The sequence below is a fragment of the Podarcis vaucheri genome, assembly GCF_965113315.1.
Source record: "Podarcis vaucheri genome assembly, chromosome: W".
Classification (NCBI taxonomy): domain Eukaryota; kingdom Metazoa; phylum Chordata; class Lepidosauria; order Squamata; family Lacertidae; genus Podarcis; species Podarcis vaucheri.
Genome location: NC_138757.1, coordinates 15,314,783 through 15,340,943, shown reverse-complemented (window position 1 = coordinate 15,340,943; position 26,161 = coordinate 15,314,783). Strand labels below are relative to the sequence as shown.

Sequence of the window (26,161 nt, the reverse complement as noted above, 5' to 3'; positions counted from 1 at the left end):
GGGTTCAATACTATCAAATTAATGAACTTTTCAAGATTGATAAGAGAAATGGTTTTGCAACAGAAAAAACCAAATTGGAAACGGAGTTGTTAGACACTAATGTTAAGAATATGTCTAAAATGTATAATTTGTTGTTGGAGTGGCATACAAAGGATGAACAAGTTAAATCAGTTATGATTGACTGGGCACAAGATGTGGGACACAATATAATGATGGAGGACTGGGAAAAGTTATGGAAGAAAGGGGTTAAGTTTACTGCATGTACGATGTTAAAGGAAAATATTATGAAAATGATGTCTAGGTGGTACTTGACCCGTTAAATTAGCTAAGATTTATCATAACTGTGATAATTTATTGTCAGGGAACTGCCATCAGTGCCGGAGGGAGAGAGAGAGCTCCAGAGGGATCCCAGAGAGCGTCCCGGGATTGGGAGAGGCAGCCCATCTTCTGGGGAAGGGAATCAGCTCAGTTCCAGTGGAGAAGGGGGGCAGATGGGGGAATCAGAGAGGCAGTCACATGACTCCTTGCTGGGAACCAGCGGGGGGAAGAAGGGTCCTCCGCTGCCTACGCCCTCCTTGCGCAGAAGGCTTCCGCGCAGGGAGAGTAGGAGGAGACTGGGCGTGAAAGAACTTCTTTGCTGGAAGAAGTTTAAGAAATGCCCACTGACGGATTCTGCCAGCGATTGAGACAGCCACGGGTGAGTGGCTGTCCGGACAGAAAAGGTTCACTTAGGCAACCCAGCCAGGTGTTGGCACCGGCTTACGCACGAGCAACCCCTTGAACCATTACATTTATGTTGGAAATGTAAAGAAAAGGAAGGTACCTTTTATCACATGTGGTGGACCTGTCCCAAGGTGAAGGACTTCTGGGGAAAGATTTATAATGAATTTTTAAAAATGATGAAATATACATTTATAAAAAAAACTCAGAAGCCTTTCTACTTGGAATAATAGGTTTTGAACTACCCAAGCAAGATGTAAAGTTATTTTTGTATGCCACAACTGCTGCCCGAATTTTAATAGCCAAGAAATGGAAAACACAAGAATTAGCAACAGTGGAAGAATGGCAGGTGAAAATGATGGACTATATGGAGTTGGCTGACCTTACTGGAAGAATCCGTGACCAGAAAGAAGAGGAATACCAAGAAGAGTGGAAGAAATTTAAAGACTATTTGAATAAATATTGTAATATTAAAAATTAGAAATTGCTTGAAAGTACCAAATAGGCCTGGGATTAAATTAGGAGTAAATTAAATAAATGAGATCTAGAACTCTAAGAAAAGTTAAGAAATTGGACTTTAATTGGAATACTGTGTTTTAATAATGATATTAGAAAACTACTACATTCAAATACAAGGAAATTCAGATGGGAGGGCCCAGAGGAAGTCCAAAATATGTTTATAAGGTTAGATGTTTAAACAACTAATTAATTTGTGTTGTTTATGTTGTTAGGTGTTTGTTGTTATGTTTTTATTTTATTTTTTTATTTTTGCCTATGTTTGTGATTCTTTTTCTTTTTTCTTTGTTGTAGTATGTGCTATATTTGTAAAAAACCTAATAAAAATTATTTTATTTTTTATTTAAAAAAAGATTTTACATACGTGGCATCTGTGCCAAGATGCTGTTCAGAAATTTAGTCCAGCAGAAAGACAGCCTTTAATTTCCCTGATGAATCCACCACCCACACCACCTATGGTATCAAAAATAGTTTCTCCTAAATCAGATTTAGAACTTTCTGACATTAATCGTCAAATACCTCCTGGGCTTCAGCCCAGTGGCGTAGCGTGGGGGGTGCCAGGGGTGCCGGCCGCACCGGGCGCAACATCTGGGGGGGCGCGCTCGCTGCCTCCGGAGTCGCCGAAGAGCCTTGGGCGCAGGCTGTAGTGGAGCCGCATGTCTCGCGGAACCGACGAGCTGTGCGCGCGTCCGGGCTGAAGGCGCCCGGCAGGCAGCGGCTCTCAGCGCTCGCCGCGGAGGACGCGCCAGGCAGCCCCTCCTCACAGCCCCGCCTCCGCCGGTGCTGCTGCAGCTGCTGGGCCGTTGCATTTTCCTCGCCTCTCTGCCCCCCTCCTCCTCCGGGCAAGCGGCGTCGTTTGGGCGGCAGCGCCAGCGGCAACTCGCAGGTTAGGGGTTAGGGGGGGGCGCAAATTACTTGCCTTGCCCCGGGTTAGGGGGCGCAAATTACTTGCGTTGCCCCGGGTGCTGACAACTCACGCTACGCCGCTGCTTCAGCCTAAGATTTCTAGTAACAATCCTTTCTAGTTACTGGTACTAGAGATTTCTCAATCAGGCAGAAAAGGATCTGAGTTCCTTAAGGCAGGGAAGGAAACCCTCTCTGCCGTCCAGCACATGGTTAAAGAGGCAAAGGCATCTCCTCATTTAAACCTAGAGGAGCTTGCTGAACTTATTGAAGTTTGTCCCATTACTTGGACACCAGATAATCAAGGTGGCCAGGTAGGCCACTGGGACAGCCTTCCCTATTCTGTAATTAGGGAACTCAGGAAATCAATGTTTGGTTTTGGTCTAACCAGTACTTATGTCAAATGACTTTTGGAAGGCACGTCATCAGGCTTTGCAAAATTCCATTTGATTGGAAAGCACTCATGAAAATGATTTTAAATCCTGGTCAATTTGTGATATGGCAGAGTGAATTTCACGAAACTGCCAAGCACCAAGCCACCATTCATGCAGCCCAGGGAGTCATTTTTGATCATTTAGTAGGTGAAGGTCAGTTTGCTGCAATAAATATGCAGACCCAACTGCCTCAAGCCTATTTTCCTTTAATTTCTGCATGTGCCTTGTATGGCTTTAAAAAGGTTCCTGAAACTGGGAAACCTGCCAAGATCTTTGCCAGAAGAGAAGAAAAGAAATTATAAGAGTAAAATCTTTTGTAATATTGAAATATTAATTGGAATACAATATGGCGTTAAAATTATGGACTTGGAATGTTAATGGAATGAACGATAAAAAAACCACGAAATAAAATTGAACAATATTTAAAACAAAAGAATTTGGACATTATATGCCTACAAGAGACGCATGTTAAAAGGACGCACAGAAAATTTTTGATAAATAAAAAATTAGGAAATGAGTTTGTTTCATCTGATAAAAGTAAAAAGAGAGGAGTGGTATTGGTACATAAAAAATAAACTGGAGGCGCAACAAATATTTAAGGATGAAGAAGGGAGAATTATAGCAGTCCAAGTCAATTGGCAAGGTGAAAAACTGATAATCATTGGAGTTTATGCACCAAATGGAAATAAAATGGAATTTTTTAAGGACTTGGAGGAAAGATTATTTGAATATTTGGATCAAAAGATCATAATAATGGGTGATATGAATGGTGTAGTTTCAATGGAAATGGATAGACTACGGGCATTTGGGAAAACAAAAGAAGAGAAACTTCCAAAATCATTCTTTGAAATGGCAGAGACCTGTAATTTGACGGACATTTGGAGACTAAGATACCCATTAGAAAAACAATTCACATTTATTTCAGAAGCAAATCAATCAATGTCAAGAATTGATCAGATATGGATATCCAATGAACTAACATCGAGAACCTTAAAGATTGAAATACAACCAAAAGTCTTCTCAGATCATAATGCAATTAAATGTATTCTAAAAGGATATGAAGAAAAATCTTTCAGATGGAGAATAAATGAAAACCTGCTGGACGATCAGAAGATAGTGGAAAGGGCACAGAAATTCCTAACGGACTACTTTCTAAATAATGTGAATAAAGGCACAAGAATGTGTACGGTGTGGGACGCTAGTAAAGCGGTGATGAGGGGTTTTTTTATCCAGCAAAATGCAATTAAAAACAAAATGAGAGAAAAAGGGAAAAAGGAAATCCTAAAACAAATTATGGAAAATGAAAAAAAAATTAACTACTAGGCCCAAGGATGAAAAAGTGAAACAAAATATAAAAGTGCTTCAAACTCAATTTGCGATGATAATTAATAAGGAAGTGGAATGGAATATTAAAAAAAATGAAGCAGAGGAATTTTGAATTTGCAAATAAGTCTGGAAAATGGCTGGCTTGGCAAATTAAAAAAAGGAAAGAGCAAAATACAATAAACAAAATAAAAGTGGAAGATCAAGATATTGAAAATCCGAAGGGAATTAGGAAAGGATTTGTAGATTTTTATAGAGAATTGTATAAAAGAAAGGGGAGAGGTAATGCAAAAGAAATAGAGGACTATTTAAAGAAGAAAGAGATGCAGAAAATATCGAGTTGCAATAAAAATAAATTGATTGAGCCAATCAAAATGGATGAAATTATAAATGCAATAAGAGAACTTAAAAGTGGGAAGACACCGGGACCGGATGGATTTAGTGCAAGATACTATAAAGAAATGAAACACACCCTGTCTGTACCATTAAAAGAAGTGATGAATAACATTTTAAAGAAGGAGGAAATACCAGAAACCTGGAAAGAAGCTGTCAGGGAACTGACATCAGAGCAGAGGGGGGAGGCGAGGCTTCCAGATTCTGCAGGAGAGGGAACGAGTAAGGGTAGAGAGAGAACGTCATCTGGGGAAGGAAGTCCAGGTGACACCAGGAAGAAGGGAGAGGCAGAGAGCATCTCGGAGGTGAGGCTCCGAGATTCTTCCAGTGAAGTCAGTGAGGAAGGTGGAGGACCACCACTAGGCACGCCCACTCTGCGCAGAAGGCTTCCGCGCAGAGAGGCGAGGCGAAGGTTGTCCGTTAAGGAATTCTTATGCTGGAGGAAATTTAGGAGACGCCCACTCACGGATTCTGCTAGCGACTGAGCAGCAGCGCCAAGGCTGCTCAGTCAGGGAAAGACACAACCGCCCCTAAGCAGTTTGGAACAGCTAGAGGTTTACACACAAGTAACCCCAATTCCCGTGACAGCAATCCGTGAGTCCCTTACATTGCTTGTGTGCAAGAGGACCGGGGTACAGTCATGAGTCAAACCGGAGGAGCCGGCGCAGGAGAGGGGGCCAAAGGCGGACAGAGTCTGGAGGAGAGAAACCGAGACTTGGAGCAGCAACTGGCTCTACTAGCGGCGCGGCTGGATGAAAGGAGGACACATGATGCCCAGGGGAAGATTACCCCCATCGCAAGAAAGGTACCGGGACTTGTGCAGAAGTTTGGGGGCAACCCCAGAGATTATAACGCTTTTAAGACAGAAGTGCAGTATGCGCTGGAGCTGCAGTACGATGATTTTGCCGATAATGGGGGAAGAGTCGCTTTCGTGGTGGGGCACCTGGAGGGGCGGGCCAGAGATTGGGTTCGACCCTTAATGGCAGCGGAGAACGCGGCCTTGAAGGACCTGCGGAAGTTTTTTAGCACGGTGGATCACATGTTCTCGAGCGATGTTGAACTGAGTGTGACACGCAAAGAACTGATGGGGTGCAAACAAGGAAACCAGTCAGTGAGAGAGTACTGGTCGAGGTTTGCTATGCTGATCCATAAACTTGGGTGGGATCTGAGTTCGGAACCAGTACAAATGTTATTTGAGGAGGGCTTATCCCCTTGGGTGAGAGACGAACTTTCCCGCTCACCCCGCCCGGAATCGATGGACCAGCTGACCAAGTTGGCGCTCGCTGTAGGAGTCCGACAAGAGACGTGTGCTCTGGAAAGGCGGGAAGGGAGAGCAGAGCGTTGGCATGACAACCGCATTCCAGACATGCCAGCGTCTACTGTGCCACCCGAGGAGCCAATGGAGATTGGAGGAGCGAGCGCGCGCGGGTTTTCAAACTCCAGCAAGGTGCGTAAGAAGGAGGGGAAAACCAGCAAGAGGTGTTTCCTATGCCAGCAGCCGGGACATTTTGCCAGAGCATGCCCTCAGAAGAAGGCGTGGCAAGGAATGGTGGGGGCAGTGGGGAGTGAGGAGGAAAAGAAGGAGGCGCCGGGAAACGGCAGTGCTTGGCTGCAGGAAGGCGGGCACAGCAGCCAGGCGAGCAACCAGTAGAAGTGCCCAAACCAGACCCTCCCCGAGCAGCCATCGCCATAGAGGTGGTGCTAGAACTCCCAAACGGACACCCCATCAAAGTGAAGGCGCTGCTGGATTCAGGCAGCTCTTGCCACTTCTTTAGCAAGGATTTTGCGCTAGAACACCAGCTACAGGTGGTGCCTCTAGAACATCCCCTGCAAGTAACCACGATTGATGGGAGAGAACTTTTGGGAGGGGAAGTAACCCACCAGACCCCTCCCATGAAAATGACAGTTTCCAGACACACTGAGACCATTGCCTTTCACGTAGCCACCTTAGTAGGACCACCTATCATACTGGGAATGAGTTGGCTGGCACTGCACGACCCAGTAGTAGGGTGGCACCCTACCCAGTAGTAGGGTGGCACCACCTTTGGGTCAGCTCACTGCGTAGAGCATTGCCACGAAGGGGAAACCCCGAGGATGGCAGTAGCCAGGGTGGCAGGGATGGTGGTGGGAGAAAAGGGGAGAGTACCACCTCAGTATGCAGACCTGGAAGAAGTCTTCAGCGAGAGAGAGGCGGATAGACTACCCCCTCACCAGCCCTTTGACTGTCAGATCAACCTACTCCCAGGGGCTCAGTTACCAGTGGGTAAGCTGTACGCCATGTCAGACAGGGAGATGCAGGAGTTGCGGAAGTTCATTGACAAGAATCTGAAGAGGGGCTTTATACGTGAATCAAGGGCGGTGGGGGGCAGTCCAGTGTTCTTTGTGGACAAAAGAGACTCCAAAGAGCCCCGCTTGGTCGTAGATTACAGGTCCGTGAACCGGGTGTCGGAACCGGTGACCTTCCCAATGCCCAGGATTGATGACATTTTGGCCAGGGTAAGGAAAGGGAAGGTTTTTACCAAGTTGGACCTTCGAGGGGCGTACAATCTGATAAGGATGAGGGAGGGGGATGAATGGAAAACCACGATGTTCATCCCTCTGGGGGCCTTTGAGTATCTCGTTATGCCCTTCGGATTACAATCGGGATCCAGCACATTTCAAGCATTCATGCACCACGTGCTGGGGTCCCTGCTGTACAAGAATTGTGTGGCCTTCCTGGACGACGTACTTATCTACTCAGAGAACGAGGAGCAGCATGTGAAAGATGTCAGGGAAATGCTGAAAAGGCTGCAGGAGCATCAGCTGTGGGTCAAACTGGAGAAATGCCAATTCCATGCACAAGAGGTGGAGTTCCTGGGCTACAGGTTGTCAGACAAAGGTCTGGCAATGGACCCAGGCAAGGTGCAGGCCGTGCTAGAATGGAAGCCTCCCAAGAACCGGAAGGACGTGCAGAGGTTCTTGGGGTTTGCAAATTTCTACAGGAAGTTCATCAAGAACTTCGCCCATCTAACGGCACCCATAACGGATTGTCTCAGCAGCAAGAAGAAGTTCGAATGGACGGAGGAGGCCCAGCATTCCTTTGAAAAGCTTAAGAGGGCGTTCGCGTCGGAAGAGCAGCTCCTACATGTGGATCTGCGGAAGCCGATGAGGCTAGAGACGGACGCATCAGACAGAGCTGTAGGAGGCATATTGCTCCAGCAGGGAAATGGGGAGTGGAAACCGTGTGCCTTCTTTTCCAGGAAGCTTAACAAGTCAGAGCAAAACTATACAGTGTACGATCGGGAACTGCTGGCAATTCACGAGGCTTTTCGACGATGGAGACATTTTCTCATAGGCGCACAGCACAAAGTCCAGGTGTGTACTGACCACAAGAACCTGGAATATTGGAGAACGGCGAGAGTGCTGAACCAACGACAGGTGCGGTGGGCTCAGGAGTTTTCCAAGTTTAATTTTGAGATTAGGTACGTGCCTGGGAAGGAAAATGTCAGAGCAGACGCCCTCTCCCGCAAGCCCGAATACGAGGAAGGGGAGGGAGGTCCAGAGGCGCGTTATGTCATACCCGAGGACAAATGGGGGGGAGTGTTTGTAGGGAGGCAAGAGCTGGCCGGGTTGACGAGGGATGATCAGTATGCACAAACCTGTTAGGATATTTCCATTCCACCTTAAAAGGGAGCAGGCTTTGTGAGTCACAGAGTCTGCACATGTCCTGTTCACAGGATGTTTATGTTCTGCTGTTCCTTTCGATTTTGCAGTCGGTCAGAGACGCTGACTCAGAACGGTCATGTTTTTCTTTGTTCTGTTCAACGCTTAATAAAGTCTGTGAATATGCTCTTCTGCGGTGCAGCTTTTCTGGCTGTGTTTCTGCTGATAAACAGTGTGCACAAGCCTGGAATGTGGCAATCTATTTCTGAGGCTTTGTGTCGCTAACTGCTGGATCTGCCTGTCTACGGGAGATCGATGGACGTCCGGCAGCCGGCTTGGGGCCATGATGGATTATATCTCCCTGGCAGTATTCCCAACAACAAGGTTTCGGGCCCAGATTCACAGCACCTACAGGAGAGTAAAACTGCAACAGACTGAGAGGTACGTGGGAAAAGCGAAAGAAAAGAGGGAGGCTTTTCTGTTTACCTCGGAAGGAGTCTTAGATCTCCGGAAGGCTTAATTGGCCTGGGAGCCGAGCCAGAGAGTTCGTGATTAATGAGCTGCCAAGATAAGGAGTCTCTGAAGTTAGTAAGACTCACGGCTAAAGCAAAAAGCTGGAAATGGAGTTTTTCCAAGCTTCTGAGGCAAATGAGTGTCCTAAGTTACATGGGCAGAACTATGAAACCTGGGCAAAATGGTGTGAAAGTTTGCTGCGTCAGTTTGGGGTGTGGCATACCGTATCTGAGGCCCCCCTGGTTCCTCTGACAGAGAAATGGAAAGGCCAAAATTCGAAGGCCATTGACGTAATAGTCTTATCCGTCTCTCTTGAGGAAATTAAGACGCTTGCTGGCAACACCACTGCACATGGGATGTGGAATGCTTTGAAAGCTGCTCACCAGCAAGTAATCCCAGCCCAGAGTTTGACTGCATCGGAGGTCCTGGCTGTTTCCCAGAATGCGAGTGAATGCAGGGATGCTGAGGGCACCGGTTGCAAGCTGCAGGGGGAGCTGACCGTCACGTCATCCCAGGCAGCGTTCCAGCCTCCAGGGGGAGCCAAGGAGTCGGCAGCTGAGAGCTCTGTTTCTCATGGGAACCAAGGTCATCGCCTTTGCAGAGGCCGGAAAGGCAAAGGTAAACAGAGGCAGGCGTCTGCAGATGGCCAGAAGCAGAGGGAGGGTGGAAAGCCCGCGCCAGGGAAAAACAAGGCTATGTTTGCTGGCACAGCTTCACCAAAGGCTAAAGGCACGTCTGCTGGCCAGGAGCAGGGGGGCAAGCTGCAAAAGCCCACACTGGTGGAAAACAAGGGTTTGCTTGCTGTAAAGACTGCTCCAACAGCCAAAGGCAGGTTTATTGTCGATTCAGGTGCCAGCCGCCACATCTCGAAGGACCGCCACCTGTTTATCTCCTTCACACCTCAAGAAGGTGAGATCCACCTGGCTGATGGAAGGACGCTGCAAATCGCAGGAGAAGGGACTGTGAAACTTGCAAGTCTGCACACAACCATCAGTAATGTACTTTTTGTTCCAGGAGCTGCAAGCAACTTGCTCAGTGTCCCACAGCTTACTGGGCATGGTTTTCAGATTTCCTTCAAGAGGAGCGTCTGTGTCATCAGTAAAGGCAAAGAGGACTATTTGCATGCAAAGTTTATGGATGGTTTGTTCCATATAACTTATGACGACACTAGTGCTGTTGTGTCTAATGCTGATTCTTGTTGTGTTGCACAAACTAACAAAGTTCTTCATGCAGGTTGCATTCACGATGCACATCAAAGGTTTTGTCACCTCTCTTGGAAGGCACTGGCCAAGATGCCAGAGGTGGTTGAGGGTTTGAACATCAAACCCTGTAAATTTCACATGAAATGTGTATCTTGTGCAGAGAACAAGGTGAAGGTTGCTCCAAAAGGCAAGGAGTCTAGCAGGCAGGCCTCCAAACCCTACCAGCTAGTGCATGCGGACCTGGTTGGTCCACTTGCGCCCTCTTTAGGAGGAGCAAGGTACTTCATGGTTCTAATTGATTCTTTTTCCAGGTACATTCATGTGTTTTTGCTCGAACAGAAATCGCAAGCGTTTCCGAAGTTTAAGGCATTCTGTGCTTGGTTGGAGAATGTGCACGGTAAACGTATTGGCTCTTTGTTTACCAATCGGGGCGGATAGTTCACGTCTCAGCAGTTTGAAGCTTTCCTGACTGAGAAGGGAATCCAGCATGACATGTCAACGCCCAGATCGCCATGGATGAATGGGCTTGCGGAGCGAGCAAATCAGACATTGCTGCAAGGAATGAAAAGCTTGTTGCATGATGCCAATCTCCCTGATAAGTTTTGGGGGGAAGCTTTGGGGAATTTTGTTTACTCCTTTAATCGCAGATTGTCATCACCTATTGGTTGTACCCCCTATGAGAAGATGTTTGGCAAGAAACCCAACATCAAACACATGAAAATCTTTGGTTCTGACATGTGGGTACACTCCCCACAAACCAACAAGCTTGGGAAGCATGGGGCACATGGTTTGTTCATGGGGTACGAAAAAGGTGCTTACAGGGTATGGATGACTAACTCTAAGTCCAAGGAGTGTTGAGTACAATCCTAAGTGGGGGGAAAATGTGGGAATTTTCCAGAGTTACCCAGAGGAGGATGAAGGTGATGTCAAGCAAGCAGCTAAAGCTGAGGAAGCTGATGAAGATGATGATGATGATCAGAGTTCGGATTCCAGTTCAGTGGGCGGCGCTGCTGCTGGTGTCAGTGACAGTGATGACACAGCAGAATACAAGAGCGCAAAGGCCTCAGTCAGACCATCTGATGCGTCTGACAATGAACTGGAAGAACCACTGTTCACCATTGGTCGCTTTTCTCCTAAGAAAGAGGAGATGAGTCAAGAAGACTTGCGTATATTACGCAGATCTGAGAGAGCCACGAAGGGCAAACCTCCAAAGAGGTATGCTGATGAGTTTGCTAAGACAGCAACTGCTGTTCTTAGTAGCTCAGAGAAGGTGTGGGAACCTTCAAGCTTCAAAGAGGTTCAGGAGTTAACCTCTAAAGATGCTGAGCCTTGGCTTAATGCCATGAAGGCTGAAGTTGATTCCTTGAACAGGAACCAAACTTGGGAACTGGTACCGGTAGTCCCAGGAATGAGACTGGTTGGCAGCAAATGGGTCTTCAAGGCCAAGACAGACCAGAATGGCAAGGTTGTCAGACACAAAGCCAGATTGGTTGCCAGAGGTTTTTCACAGGTACCAGGACAGGATTACCACGAGACCTACTCACCCACAGTCAAATATGAGAGCATTCGGCTGATGCTCAAGATCGCTGCGGAGGAGAAACTGCATGTTTCCCATCATGACATTAATACAGCTTTTTTATACGGGATTTTGAATGAGGAGCTGTTCATGCTTCCACCTGATGGGATGGAGATACAGAAGGGAATGGTCTGTGTGATGGGATGATGAGCTGCTTGTGCGTAAAATCGTAGTCCCTCAGAGTTTGTTCAAGTCCACAAACCTCTGTCTGTGACGCAGCCCCTCAGACATGGCTGCTCTAGTCACTTGCAGATTCCGACAGTGGTTGCTTTCGGAATCGCTTCCAGCATAAAAGCTCCTTAACGGAAACACGTCTTCTGGACTCGCGGCGTGACAGTTTCCGGCGAGGAGTGGGTCTCCCTATGGGAGGTTCAGAAACCTCCCCACTGTTCTCACTGGACGTGTCCCTGAGCCCTCCCTCTTGCTCGCTTTCCCTCAGAGACCCACCTCTCCCCCTGCTGGTTCCTGCTTCAGCTGCTGGGTCTCTCCCAGCCTCCGTGAGCCCTTCCACCACCTGTCCCTCCGATGGCAGTTCCCTGACATCCACCTCCCCTCTTGGACCCCCGTCACCCCCTCCCGTTCCCTCTCCTCTGGGCGGTGAGGAGGTAAAACCCCTAAAAGAATCCTCTTCATCTTCAGACGTCTCGAACATTTCCCTCCATCGGTCGCCGTTCCGGGTCGCTGAATCCTCCTCCTCCTCGGAATCTGTGAACCCCTCCAACTCCTCTTCCTCATCTGTGGTAGCAAAGTATTCCCTCCGGAACCTCGCTACAGGCTGAGGTTTACGTGGGAACCTCTGATGAAAAGTTTCTATTAAGACCTCGTCATTGACATCCTCTGCCATGACCCAGGTGTTTTCCGACTCCGGTTCCCCCTCCCACATTACCAAATACTCCACTTTATCTCCCTTCCACCTGGAATCGAGGATCTCCGCCACATGGTTGCTGTGTTCCCTTTCCTCCATTGCTGGTCCCCGAGTGAACCTCCCTTCTCTGTCCCCTTTATACGGTGACAGCAACGACCTGTGGAAAACTGGGTGCAGCTTCATGTGGTTCGGTAACCGGAGTCTGAAAGCCACTGGGTTGACCTGTTGCGTGACTTCAAATGGGCCCAATCTTTTGGGTCTTAACTTCTTACAACCCCCTTTGAATGGTAACCCTTGGGTTGACAGCCACACCTGGTCCCCCACCCTAATGGTTTCACCTTCCCTTCTGTTTTTGTCTGTCTGCCTCTTATACTCCTCCTTGGCCCTGTCTAAGTTAAGTTGGAGCTGACGATGGATCGCTTCCATTTCTTCTACGAACTGTTCGGCAGCCGGGACGCTCCATCTCTCCCCTTCCCACCCTGGGAAAGCCCTGGGATGGCACCCGTAATTAGCCAAAAAGGGGCTCATCCCTGTGGACACGTTCTCCGCATTGTTGTAAGCAAATTCCGCCAACGCCAGCTTCTCCACCCAATCATTCTCTCTGTCATTGACATAACACCTCAGATATTGCTGGAGGATGCCATTGGCTCTTTCCGCCTGCCCGTTGGTTTCAGGTTGCCGGGCAGTCGAAAAATTGACCTCTACATGCAGTAAGCTCATGAGCTTCCTCCAGAACCTGGAAGTAAATTGTTTCCCCCGGTCTGAAACCACCCTCAAGGGGGCGCCATGCAACCTAAACACATTTTCTACAAACAATTCCGCGATTTCTTCTGCCGTGACAGCATGTGAGCAGGCTATAAAGTGGCCCATTTTGGTTAACATGTCTACCACAACCATGATGGCTGTTTTCCCTCTGGACTTTGGCAGATCAGTCATGAAATCTATTGACACTGCTTCCCATGGTCTTTCAGGTGTGGGTAGCGGTTCTAATAACCCTGCCGGCGCCCGCCTCTCCCCTTTGGCTCGCTGGCATTGGTCACAACCTCTCACATACTCCCGCACATCTTCCCTGACCTTGGGCCACCAAAATTCCCTGGTAACCAGCCACATGGTTTTGTGTTGCCCAAAATGCCCCGCTTTGGGGTATCGTGCAGCTGCTTGAGTACCTTCCCCCTCAACTCTCCTTCAGGTGTATATAACGCTCCCTTGTAATACAACGCCCCGTTTCTCTCCTCAAAACCTCCGGGTTTATCTCCCTCCCTCCTGAGACCCCTGAGTTTGTCCTGGGCGTATTCATCATTCTCCGTTCCCTCCACCAGTTCTCTTTGCCCCACCAATGCCGCCCCACACACCCATCGGTCCTCTGGAATGACATGTCTCTCTTCGGGTGCTCCCTCCCCCTCCAAATATTCAGGTTTGCGTGAGAGAGCGTCCGCCCTAATGTTCTCTGGGCCTGGCACGTAACAAATCTCAAAGTTAAATTTGGAGAACTCCTGGGCCCATCTCACTTGCCGTTGGTTGAGCACTCGGGCCGTTCTCCAATACTCTAGGTTCTTGTGGTCAGTGCACACTTGCACCTTATGTTGTGCGCCAATTAGCAGGTGCCTCCATCTCCGGAAAGCCTCATGAATGGCGAGTAGTTCTCGGTCGTACACCATGTAGTTCCTCTCGGATTTGTTCAGCTTTCGCGAAAAAAAAGCACACGGTCTCCACTCTGACTCCTCCTTCCCTGGCTGCAGAAGCACCGCCCCTATAGCTCTGTCTGATGCGTCAGTTTCTACTCTCATCGGTTTTTGTAAATCCACATGCAGAAGTTGTTCTTCCGAGGCGAAGGCCCTTTTTAGTTCCTCAAATGCTCGCTCCGCCTCCTCAGTCCAAACGAATTTCTTCTTACTGCTGAGACAGTCCGTAATGGGCGCCGTCAGGTGGGCAAAGTTTCGGATGAACTTACGATAGAAGTTCCCAAACCCTAGGAACCTCTGCACATCCTTCTTTGTTTTGGGTGTTTTCCATTCCAGCACTGCCTGGACCTTGCCGGGATCCATAGCCAATCCCTTGTCTGACAGGCGGTACCCCAGGAATTCCACCTCCTTGGTATGAAACTGACACTTCTCCAGTTTCACCCACAGCTGGTTGGCTTGCAGCCTGCTCAACACTTCTCTGACGTCTCTCACATGCTGCTCCTCATTCTCAGAATACACCAACACGTCATCTAGGAAGGCCACGCAATTCTTGTAAAGCAAAGGCCCCAGTACGTGGTTCATAAACGATTGAAAGCACGCCGAGCCTGCTTGTAGGCCGTGTTACCATAAAGCACCAATGCTGCAGCAAGCAAAGGCTCCAGCAGCTCAGTCAGCTGCTTGTGGCTGGAAAGCCAGACAGGATGTTTGTGACTGTTGCCATGGAAACAAAGGGGCAGTCCATTCTGTACTGAGCACCGGATGTTAGCTCAGTGTGTGTGTCATATGACCCGTACTGGAAGTACATGGGTGGAGTTTCTTCTTGCTGTTGTCGAGTGCAGACGTGTTTCTCTGTACTGATATGAGAGACAGAAATAAAAGATGTAAATAGTTTTCTGTCTGCTTCTTTCCCCTCTCTGGGGGACACCAAAGGGGAGAGAGGAAGAACGGTGTGTTCCTCTCACACATCTGAGATGAATCGCCGGGACCTCGCCTGCTTATCAGCAGAGTGGAGACGCGAGGAGGTCGACAGGAATATCTGCCGGTGCCTACGCTGTGGCACATTCCTCTGACCCAGGCAGAATTCCAACAGGCCGAAGGGCATAACTAAATATTCAAATGCCCCCAAAGGGGTGAACATGGTGGTTTTCCATTCATCCCCCTTCCTTATACGTATCAGGTTGTACGCCCCCCTTAGGTCCAGCTTTGTAAAAATCTTTCCCTTCCGCACCCTGGTCAAAATGTCGTCAATCCTGGGCATAGGGAAGGCCACTGGTTCTGACACTGCGTTTAAAGCCCTGAAGTCACACACAAGCCTCGGCTTGTCCGTGTTTTTTTTATCCACAAAAAACACTGGGCTACCTCCCACCGCTCTGGACTCTCTGATGAAACCTCTCTTCAGGTTCTTGTCAATGAACCCCCTTAGCTCCTGCATCTCTCTGTCTGACATGGCGTACAACTTGCCTACAGGGAGCTGTGCCCCAGGGAGTAAATTGATTTGACAGTCAAAGGGTCTATGTGGGGGTAGTTGGTCAGCTTCCCTTTCGCTGAAAACGTCGCTGAGATCTGCGTATTGTCGTGGTACCTTCACTTTCTCTGTTACTTCCGTCCTTGCTAGGGTGGCTTGGGCCCCTGCTGAACCCTTTCCCTCTTTGCAGTGTTCTAAGCAATGCGCTGAACCAAAGGAAACCACTCTCTGATGCCAGCCCACCAGCGGATCATGTAACGCTAGCCAGCTCATCCCCAAAATAATGGGAGCACCTCCCAAGGTGGCCACATTAAACGCTATCAGTTCAGTGTGCCTTGCCACCTTCATTATCATTGGGACGGTCTGCAAGCTGACTTCTCCTCCCAACAGCTCCCTGCCATCGATCGTGGTCACCTGCAGGGGGTTGCTTAAAGGGATCGTCTGTATCTGGTGTTCAGCTGCAAACTCTTTACTCATGAAATTGCAGGAGCTGCCTGAGTCCAACAGCGCCTTTATCTTTAGAGGGTGTCCGTTTGGCAGCTCTAGCGACACTTCTATCACTAGGGCAGGTTTAGGAGGTTCTGGCGTGGGCACTTTCACTGCTCTTTGGCCTGGCTGCTGTGCCCCGACGGTGGCAGCCAGGCGTTGGCTTTTACTTGCTCCGGTATTTCTTCCTCTCTTCCCTCAACAGCTCCCACCATCCCTTGCCATTCCTTCCTCTGGGGGCAGACTCTGGCAAAGTGACCTGGCTGTTGGCAGAGATAGCATTTCCGGGCGCCTTTTCCCTCCTTCTTTCCCCCCTCACTGGGCTTTGAAACTGCGCGCGCGCGCGCTGTTCCGATTTCCATCGGCTCTGCCGGCGGGAAAGTTGGCTCTGGAATGTCTGGAATGCGGAACTCCTTCCAACGTTCCCCTTTCCCTTCCCGCCTCTCCAAGGCTCTCGCCTCCTGGCGCGCTCCTATGGTCAGCGCAGATTTGGTCAGCTGGTCCATAGAATCCGCCCTGGGCCCCCGGGAAAGTTCGTCTTTTACAGCTGAAGCAAGCCCTTCTTCAAATAGCATTTGAATGGGTTCCGCCGATAAGTCCCACCCCAATCTGTGAACCAGCATGGTGAATTCAGTCCAGTACTCAAGGACAGATCGGCTCCCCTGTTTGCAAGCCATTAGCTGTCTGCGCACCACTCCCTGCTCAATATCGCTGGAAAACATCAGATCCATGGCACGAAAGAACTTCATTGTGTCCTTTAGGACGTCATTATTCGTTGCCATCAGGGGTCTAACCCAGTCTCTCGCCCCTTTTTCAAGATGCCCAATCACAAAAGCCACTCGCGATTCCTCGTCAGGGAATTCATCAAACTGCAAATTGAGGGCATATTGCATCTCTGTCCGAAAGGCATGATAGTCCTTGGGCTCCCCCCCAAACTTCTGCACCAATCCTGTTACCTTTCTGGTGAGCTGGGTAGCTTTCCCCTTTTTGTCTGCATCTTGAGCCCTTCTCTCCTCAAGCCTCGCCGTCTGCAGCGCTAACTGGATCTCCAACGCCCGGTACCTTTCTTCCAGGCTTGGACCCGCTCCCGCTCCTGCTTCTCCGGTTCCGGCTGGGTCGCTCATGATGCCTTCTCCTGCACAAACTGCTTACAGAGATTGTCGGAATGCTGTGATGGGATGATGAGCTGCTTTTGCGTAAAATCGTAGTCCCTCAGAGTTTGCTCAAGTCCACAAACCTCTGTCTGTGACGGAGCCCCTCAGACATGGCTCCTCTAGTCACTTGCAGATTCCGACAGTGGTTGCTTTCGGAATCGCTTCCAGCATAAAAGCTCCTTAACGGAAACACGTCTTCTGGACTCGCGGCGTGACAGTTTCCGGCGAGGAGTGGGTCTCCCTATGGGAGGTTCAGAAACCTCCCCACTGTTCTCACTGGACGTGTCCCTGAGCCCTCCCTCTTGCTCGCTTTCCCTCAGAGACCCACCTCTCCCCCTGCTGGTTCCTGCTTCAGCTGCTGGGTCTCTCCCAGCCTCCGTGAGCCCTTCCACCACCTGTCCCTCCAATGGCAGTTCCCTGACAGTCTGTAAACTGCGGAAATCCTTATATGGTCTCAAGCAGAGTGCCAGGTGTTGGAACACAAAACTCACTGAGACATTGCTTTCTCTAGGTTTTCACCAGGGCAAAGCTGATCCATGTGTGTTTGTCAAGGAGGAGGGGCAAAACAAACTGTATTGTTTATGTTTTGTTGATGATCTTCTGATGTTTTGGAAGAATCAGGCTTTCTACCAAAGCACCCTAGCTCAGCTGAAGGAGCACTTTGACATGAAGGATCTTGATGAGGTATCCAACTATCTTTCTCTGCAGGTGGAGAAGGACCAAGCAGGTACTTTTCTGGTACACCAAACACAGAAAATTGCTGATGTGTTAACCAGGTTGAATTTGGTTGATGCAAACCCAGCAGACACACCGATGGTGACAGGTTACCAAGTAGACAGTACTGCTGAAGCGTTTTCTGACACAACGCTGTACAGATGCATTCTAGGCAAGATGAATTTCATTGCCAGATGTTCAAGACCTGACATAGCTGTTAGCTGTAATCTGCTTAGCAGACATGCCAACAATTCTACGATTCAGGATTGGAAAGCTCTGAAGCGCATAGCCCGTTATTTGAAAGGGACTATGCACTACAGGCTGAGGTTCACCAGTCAGAAGACTGGAGGTCTTGAAATCTTTGCAGATGCAAGTTTTGGAAGTGACACCACGGATGGTACAAGCACTTCTGGAGTATGCTACATGTACAACCACTGCCTGTTTGACTGGTTGTGCAAGAAGCAGACAACAGTGAGCCTAAGTTCCTGTGAAGCAGAACTCAATGCTCTGTCATTTTCACTCATGGATTGTGAATGGTTGATGCAACTGTTTAAGGACATCAGAGTGTCTGTAAAATGTCCTGTACAAGTGTATCAAGACAATAGATCGTGTTTGGCTTTGCTGAACTCCGAGAGTTGCAAGCAAAGGACCAAGTACTTACAGATTAAGCTACATCGTGCAAGAGAGTGTATTCAGAAAGGACTCATTCAGGTGTCCTACATGCCAGGAAATGAAATTCCTGCTGATCTGTTGTCTAAGGTTGTTAACAGAGAACAACTTAAGGTTTATGTACAAAGGTTGCAATTGGGTTGAACCACAGGTACTACAGGTTACACGGAAAGGGGGAGGATGTTGGGATATTTCCGTTCCACCTTAAAAGGGAGCAGGCTTTGTCAGTCACAGAGTCTGCGCATGTCCTGTTCACAGGATGTTTATGTTCTGCTGTTCCTTTCTATTTTGCAGTCGGTCAGAGACGCTGACTCAGAACGGTCATGTTTTTCTTTGTTCTGTTCAACGCTTAATAAAGTCTGTGAATATGCTCTTCTGCGGTGCAGCTTTTCTGGCTGTGTTTCTGCTGATAAACAGTGTGCACAAGCCTAGAATGTGGCAATCTATTTCTGAGGCTTCGTGTCGCTAACTGCTGGATCTGCCTGTCTACGGGAGATCGATGGACGTCCGGCAGCCGGCTTGGGGCCATGATGGACTATATCTTCCTGGCAGTATTCCCAACAAAACCAAGATCAGGGAAATTGGTATCACTGGGGAAACTCAGGGGGGTTCGAAGTAAAGGACGGACGGGGCACTGTACTATAAGGGTGCATTGTACATACCTGAGGGGGATTTGAGGAGCAGAATACTCAAGCAACTGCATGACAACCCCACGGCAGGACATTTTGGCCAACATAAGACAATGCTACTGGTCACCAGGCAGTTTTGGTGGCCACGGGTGAGAGAAGATGTGAAGGAGTATGTACGCGGGTGCCAGTGCTGCCAGAGAGCGAAGGGGGAGAGGACAGCACCTGCGGGGTTACTGGAGCCCTTACCGACACCAGAGAGGCCATGGGAGGTGGTATCAATTGACTTTATGACGGATTTACCCAAAGCCAGGGGGAAAACGGCAGTAATGGTGGTAGTTGACTTGATGACCAAAATGTGCCATTTTATTGCGTGCTCGCATGCGGTGACTGCAGCAAAGCTGTTTGTAGAGCATGTTTTCAGGTTGCATGGCGCCCCCTTGAGGATTTTATCCGACAGAGGCCAGCAATTCACGTCCAGATTCTGGAGGAAGCTTATGAGTCTGCTGGACGTCGAGGTTGGTTTCTCAACGGCCAGACATCCAGAAACCAACGGACAAGCAGAGAGGGCGAACAGCGTACTTCAACAATATCTACGCTGCTACGTCAACGAGAGGGAGAAGGATTGGGTGGACAAATTAGCGCTGGCTGAGTTTGCATACAATAACGCAGAACATGTGTCCACAGGGATGAGTCCGTTTATGGCGAATTACGGGTGTCACCCCAGGGCTTTCCCAGGGGAAGGGGAGGGAAGTTGGAGTGTTCCCGCAGCTGAAAAATTTGTGGAAGAGATGGAGGCTTTACACCAACAGCTTAAGTTAAACCTGGAAAGGGCCAAGGAAGAGTACAAGAGGCAGGCAGACAAGCACCGCAGGGAGGGAGAAAACATAAGAGTGGGGGACCAGGTGTGGTTGTCCACCAAAGGGTTACCGTTCAAAGGAGGGTGCAAGAAGCTACGGCCAAAGAGACTGGGACCGTTCGAAGCAGCCCAGCAAGTTAATCCGGTGGCCTTTAGGCTCAAATTGCCATCTCACATGAAACTGCACCCCGTGTTCCACAGGTCCTTACTCTCACCGTTCAGGGAAGGGAGGGAATTTCTGGGTCAGCAAAATGAAACACCCTTGCATCCACAGATGGAGGAAAGGGAACTCAGTGGCCATGCAGCTGAAATTCTCGATTCCAGATGGAAAGGGGGGGCGAGTGGAGTATTTGGTGGCGTGGGAGGGGGAGCCAGAAGAGGAAAATGCATGGGTCCCAGCAGAAGAGATTAGGGATGAGTATCTGCAGGAGGAGTTTCATAGCAGGTACCCGAGAAAGCCCAAACCACCAGAGAGGTTCTGGGGGGAGCAATTTGGCACCACCGATGAGGAGGAAGAGTTTGCGGGTTTTCCCGCCTCTGAAGAGGAGGGAGGGGATTTGACCGAAGAAGAATCCAACTGGGGAGATTGGGGAGAGAGAAGAGACAGCAGCAAATGGAGAGGGGTGTTTGAATCATCAGATGGAGAGGAGAGTTCCTTCCGGGGGTTTCCTGCATCACCGTCAGAGGAAAGGACGGGGGGGTGGAGGGCCCTGGGAGGGAGGTGGATGTCAGGGAACTGACATCAGAGCAGAGGGGGGAGGCGAGGCTTCCAGATTCTGCAGGAGAGGGAACGAGTAAGGGTAGAGAGAGAACGTCATCTGGGGAAGGAAGTCCAGGTGACACCAGGAAGAAGGGAGAGGCAGAGAGCATCTCGGAGGTGAGGCTCCGAGATTCTTCCAGTGAAGTCAGTGAGGAGGGTGGAGGACCACCACTAGGCACGCCCACTCTGCGCAGAAGGCTTCCGCGCAGAGAGGCGAGGCGAAGGTTGTCCGTTAAGGAATTCTTATGCTGGAGGAAATTTAGGAGACGCCCACTCACGGATTCTGCTAGCGACTGAGCAGCAGCGCCAAGGCTGCTCAGTCAGGGAAAGACACAACCGCCCCTAAGCAGTTTGGAACAGCTAGAGGTTTACACACAAGCAACCCCAATTCCCGTAACAGAAGCCTATATAACTTTTATTCCCAAACAGGACCCAAGTGAAGAATTACAGGCCGATCTCATTATTAAATAATGATTACAAAATGTTCGCAAACATTTTGGCAAATAAGATGAAAAGAATTTTAAAGGAAATGATACAGAAGGATCAAGCAGGTTTCCTTCCTGGTAGACAGATGAAAGACAACTTAAGAAATATAATTGATATAATGGAATATCTGACTAACAGGAAGGATAAATAAGCTATGTTAATTTTTGTGGATGCGGAGAAAGCCTTTGATAATATTTCTTGGGAATTTATGTTAAAAAACCTAGAAGTGATGGATATGGGCCAATCTTTTCTAAATGGTATAAAGGCAATATATTCCGAACAAAGAACAAAATTAATTGTTAATAACATAATAACGGAAAATATTGCAATAACCAAGGGTACAAGACAAGGGTGTCCTCTATCACCGCTGCTATTCATATCGGTCCTGGAAGTCTTATTAAGTTCAGTAAGAAACAATGAACAGATAAAAGGGGTATCAGTTGGCCGTAATCAATATAAAGTAAAGGGGTATGCTGATGACTTGGTTATAATGATAGAAGATCCTATAAAGAGTATTAAAGAAGTACTAAAAGAAATGGAAGAATTTGGACAGGTGGCAGGGTTTAAATTGAATAAGAAAAAAACCAAAATAATGGTGAGAAACATAGACCAAGAAATTAGTGAAAGAATAGAGCAACAGACAGAGATTGAGGTGGTAAAGAAAGTGAAATATTTAGGGATTGTATTGACTTCCAGGAATATTGATTTGTTTCAAAACAACTATGTACCAGTATGGAATAAAGTTAAACGAGATTTAGAGGTGTGGGGTAGAATGAAATTATCATTTTGGGGAAGAATTGCAACGATAAAGATGAGTGTGTTACCGAAAATGTTGTTTTTATTCCAAGCAATTCCAATAATTAAAGGAATAGCAATATTTAAAGAATGGCAAAAAGTAATTTCAAGATATATCTGGCAGGGCAAAAAGCCGAGAATAAAATTTAAGCTGTTAACAGATTTAAAAGAGAGGGGAGGCTTTGCCCTGCCAGATTTGAGGTTATATTATGAAGCATCATGTATATGTTGGTTGAAAGAATGGATGAAATTAGAAAATACAGATTTGTTAGATTTGGAAGGATATGATAATAGATTCGGTTGGCACACGTATTTATGGTACGAAAAGAAACGAGTGCATAAAGGTTTTGAAAATCATATTATTAGAGGATCTCTGATCGAGGTATGGGGTAGGTATAAAAACCTACTGGAACCAAAAATCCGACATTGGCTATCACCATTAGAGGTGATGAGTGTTAAAAAGATCAATATGACTAGGAGGTGGATAACATATGGGAGTTTAATCGAGAAAGAAGGAAGTAAGTGGAAAATGAAACCATATGAAGAAGTGAAAGAACATGTAAATGATTGGCTGCATTACTTTCGGATTAATGAGATGTTTAGAAAAGAGGTTGCAGAAAGAGGCTATTTTGAAAAATAATCTAGGTTTTAACGAGAAGTATTGAATAATGAAGTTAAAAATTTATTTATGATGTATAAATTATTATTAGAATGGCATTTGAAGGATGAAGAGGTTAAATCAGTTATGATTCAATGAGCCAAAGATTTTGGACATAACATTCAATTTGATGATTGGATAAAATTATGGAAGGAAGGGATGAGATTTACAGCATGCACCACAAATAAAGAAAATGTTATGAAAATGATATATCGATGGTATATAACACCAGTCAAATTAAGTAAGATGTATAAGGTGAGTAATAAATGTTGGAAATGTAAGGAGAAAGAAGGGACATTTTATCATATGTGGTGGGAATGTAAAAAAATGAAGTGCTTCTGGGAAATGATATATAATGAGATAAAGAAAATATTGAAATATACATTTCTTTAAAAACCAGAACCATTCCTATTAGGAATTTTAGGTGGTGAGATAAAAAGGAAGGATCAGAAAGTATTTTTGTATGCAGTAACAGCAGCTAGAACTCTGGTGGCCCAGAAATGGAAACAAGAAGAAATGCCCACGATTGAAGAATGGAGAACGAAATTACTGGATTATGCAGAACTAGACAGATTAACAGGGAGGATTCGCAACCGACGGGACCAAAGATTCACTGAGGACTGGAATAAATTTACAGAATATATTAAAAATATTTGTGATAATGATATAACGTTTGTAAGTTTCCAAGAAGCTCTGTAAGGAGGTTTGGTAGAAATATTGTTTAAATAATATGGTAAAATAAGATATACATAGTGCAATATAAATGAAGAAATGTGAAGATATGTAATAACTACGGAAAATTATCAGACATGTTGATGGAAGCCTAAAAGAAAAAAGATGTGTGAAGAATTCTTAATGTTTAATTGTGTTATAAATTTGTCTTTATTGGAAAATTAATAAAAATTATATACGAGAAAAAAAAAGAATCTTTGCCAGCATTGGGCAAGGAGCCTCTGAGCCTTTTCTTGATTTCACTAACCGCTTGCAAGAAGCATGGAAGACGAAGAGCAGACTCCATTTGAAGATCTCTCCCTCATTACAGTCGATCAGGTATATGAAGAAGAGCAGCAAAGTCAGTCCTCAGGGAATGTGCAGGCGACCTTGGAACGGACAGCTCACGGAAGAACCCCGACCAAACCCAAGAGGAGGCGTGTAGTGGTGATAGGGGATTCCCTACTGAGGGGAACAGAAGCAGTGATCTGTGGGCCTGACAAGATGTCTCGGGAAGTGTGCTGTCTCCCCGGGGCTAAGATCCAAGATGTAACTGAACGACTGCAAGGAATCATAAAACCCACTGACGAATACCCCTTCCTCTTGGTTCATGTGGGAACCAATGACACTGCAAGCAATAGCCTCCAGAAGATCAAAAGAGACTACGAGGCTCTCGGCAGGAAATTGAAGCAACTAAATGCACAAATTGTCATCTCGTCTGTCCTCCCAGTTGAACGACGTGGCCCAGGGAGAGAGGGGAAAATAGTGGAAGTGAACAGCTGGCTTCGCAAATGGTGTAAACAGGAACGGTTTGGATTCTTAGATCACGGACTGCAGTTTCTTGAAGATGGACTTCTGGCAAGTGATGGGCTGCACCTCACAACGGTTGGGAGAAATGTTTTTGCCAAAAATCTCAGAAACCTCATCAGGAGGGCTTTAAACTGACTAATGTGGGGGAGGGAGACAGTGCTCCTGAAGGTAGGAGTCTATCAATTAATGAAGATGATCATCCAAATGTCATAGACCAAATGGAGCAAACAGCACGCGGACCTAGTGGAGGGAGGAAAAAATCCTTAAATAAGAGACACGGGGGAATGATTAATGGACTTCAATGTCTGTACACTAATGCGCAAAGCATGGGAAATAAACAAGATGAGCTTGAGCTCTTGGTACAGCAAACTAAATATGACATAATAGGCATCACTGAAACCTGGTGGGATAAGTCCCACGATTGGAATGTAATAATGGAGGGATACAATCTATTTCAGAGAAACAGACCAGACAAGAAAGGAGGAGGAGTGGCGTTATATGTCAGGGGTGTGTATACCTGTGAAGAGATCCAAGATTTAGAACCTCAAAGCCAAAGTGAGAGCATTTGGGTCAAAATTAAGGGAGAGAAGAATAACAGAGACCTCATTGTGGGAGTTTACTATAGATCCCCAAGCCAAACGGAGGACATAGATGATGCCTTCCTGGAACAGATGGCCAAGCATGCAAAAGGAAGGGAGATAGTAGTAATGGGGGACTTCAATTACCCGGATATTTGTTGGACGTCAAACTCAGCCAAGAGCATAAGGTCAAACAGATTCCTCACTGGCCTTGCAGACAACTTCATTGTCCAGAAAGTGGGAGAAGCAACAAGAGGAACAGCCATTTTAGACCTGGTCCTAACCAATGTTGATGACCTGGTTAGTGGGGTAGATGTGGAAGGATCATTAGGCGCGAGTGATCATGCTCTTCTGAAGTTTACTATACAGTGGACAGTAGCAGCCAAGCATACTAGGACTCAATTTCTTGACTTTAAGAAAGCCGACTTCATAAAACTTAGGGAAGTGCTGGGTGAGATCCCATGGACAGCAATACTAAAAGGAAAGGGAGTTCATGATGGCTGGGAGTTTGTTAAGACGGAGATAGTAAAAGCACAACGTCAGGCAATACCAATGAGACGAAAACATGGAAGGTGCCTAAAGAAACCAGGGTGGCTATCTAAAGAACTTTTAACTGAATTAAGATTTAAAAAGGATGTGTACAAAAAATGGAAAAGGGGGGAAACCACCAAAGAGGAATTCAAACAAATAGCCAGCACGTGTAGACACAAAGTCAGAAAAGCTAAAGCACAGAATGAACTCAGGCTTGCTAGAGAGGTTAAAAGCAACAAAAAAGGCTTTTATGGGTATGTTCGTAGCAAAAGGAAGAACAAAGAAACAGTGGGGTCACTCAGAGGAGAAGATGGTGAAATGCAAACAGGGGACACAGAAAGGGCTGAACTCCTCAATGCCTTCTTTGCCTCAGTCTTCTCCGATAAAGAAGACAATGCCCGACCTGAAGAATTTGAAGCAAATGATTCAGCAAAGGAAACACAGCCCAGAATAACTAAGGAGATAGTACAAGAATATTTGGCTAGATTAGATGTATTCAAGTCTCCAGGGCCAGATGAACTGCATCCAAGAGTATTAAAAGAACTGGCAGATGTGATCTCAGAACCACTGGCAGTCATCTTTGAGAATTCCTGGAGAACAGGCGAAGTCCCGGCAGACTGGAGGAGGGCAAATGTTGTTCCTATTTTCAAAAAGGGGAAAAGAGAGGACCCAAATAATTACCGCCCAGTCAGTCTGACATCAATAGCAGGGAAGATTCTGGAGCAGATCATTAAGCAAACAGTCTGTGAGCACCTAGAAAGGAATGCTGTGATCACCAATAGTCAGCATGGATTTCTGAAAAATAAGTCATGTCAGACTAACCTGATCTCGTTTTTTGACAGAATTACAAGCCTGGTAGATGAAGGGAACGCAGTGGATGTAGCCTACCTTGATTTCAGCAAAGCATTTGACAAGGTGCCCCATGATATTCTTGTAAAGAAGCTGGTAAAATGCGGTCTTGACTATGCTACCACTCAGTGGATTTGTAACTGGCTGGCTGACCGAACCCAAAGGGTGCTGATCAATGGTTCCTCTTCATCCTGGAGAAGAGTGACTAGTGGGGTGCCACAGGGTTCTGTCTTGGGCCCGG

The 26,161-nt window shown here is 47.1% G+C and overlaps 1 protein-coding gene across 1 annotated transcript in view; it reads right to left on the bottom strand.

Moving 5' to 3' along the window:
- Positions 1-5,526: 5,526 nt before the first annotated feature.
- LOC309523258 (nuclear pore complex protein Nup214-like) overlaps positions 5,527-26,161 on the bottom strand; it is a gene marked incomplete at its 3' end in the record, with an annotated part of 64,206 nt that continues 43,571 nt past the window's right edge. The window contains exons 12-13 of the mRNA XM_082207043.1: positions 7,566-7,664; positions 5,527-5,601 (exon numbers count right to left, since the gene is read on the bottom strand). Of these exons, the coding sequence (XP_082063169.1) occupies positions 5,527-5,601; positions 7,566-7,664 (174 nt within the window). The remainder of the gene's footprint in view (positions 5,602-7,565; positions 7,665-26,161) is intronic.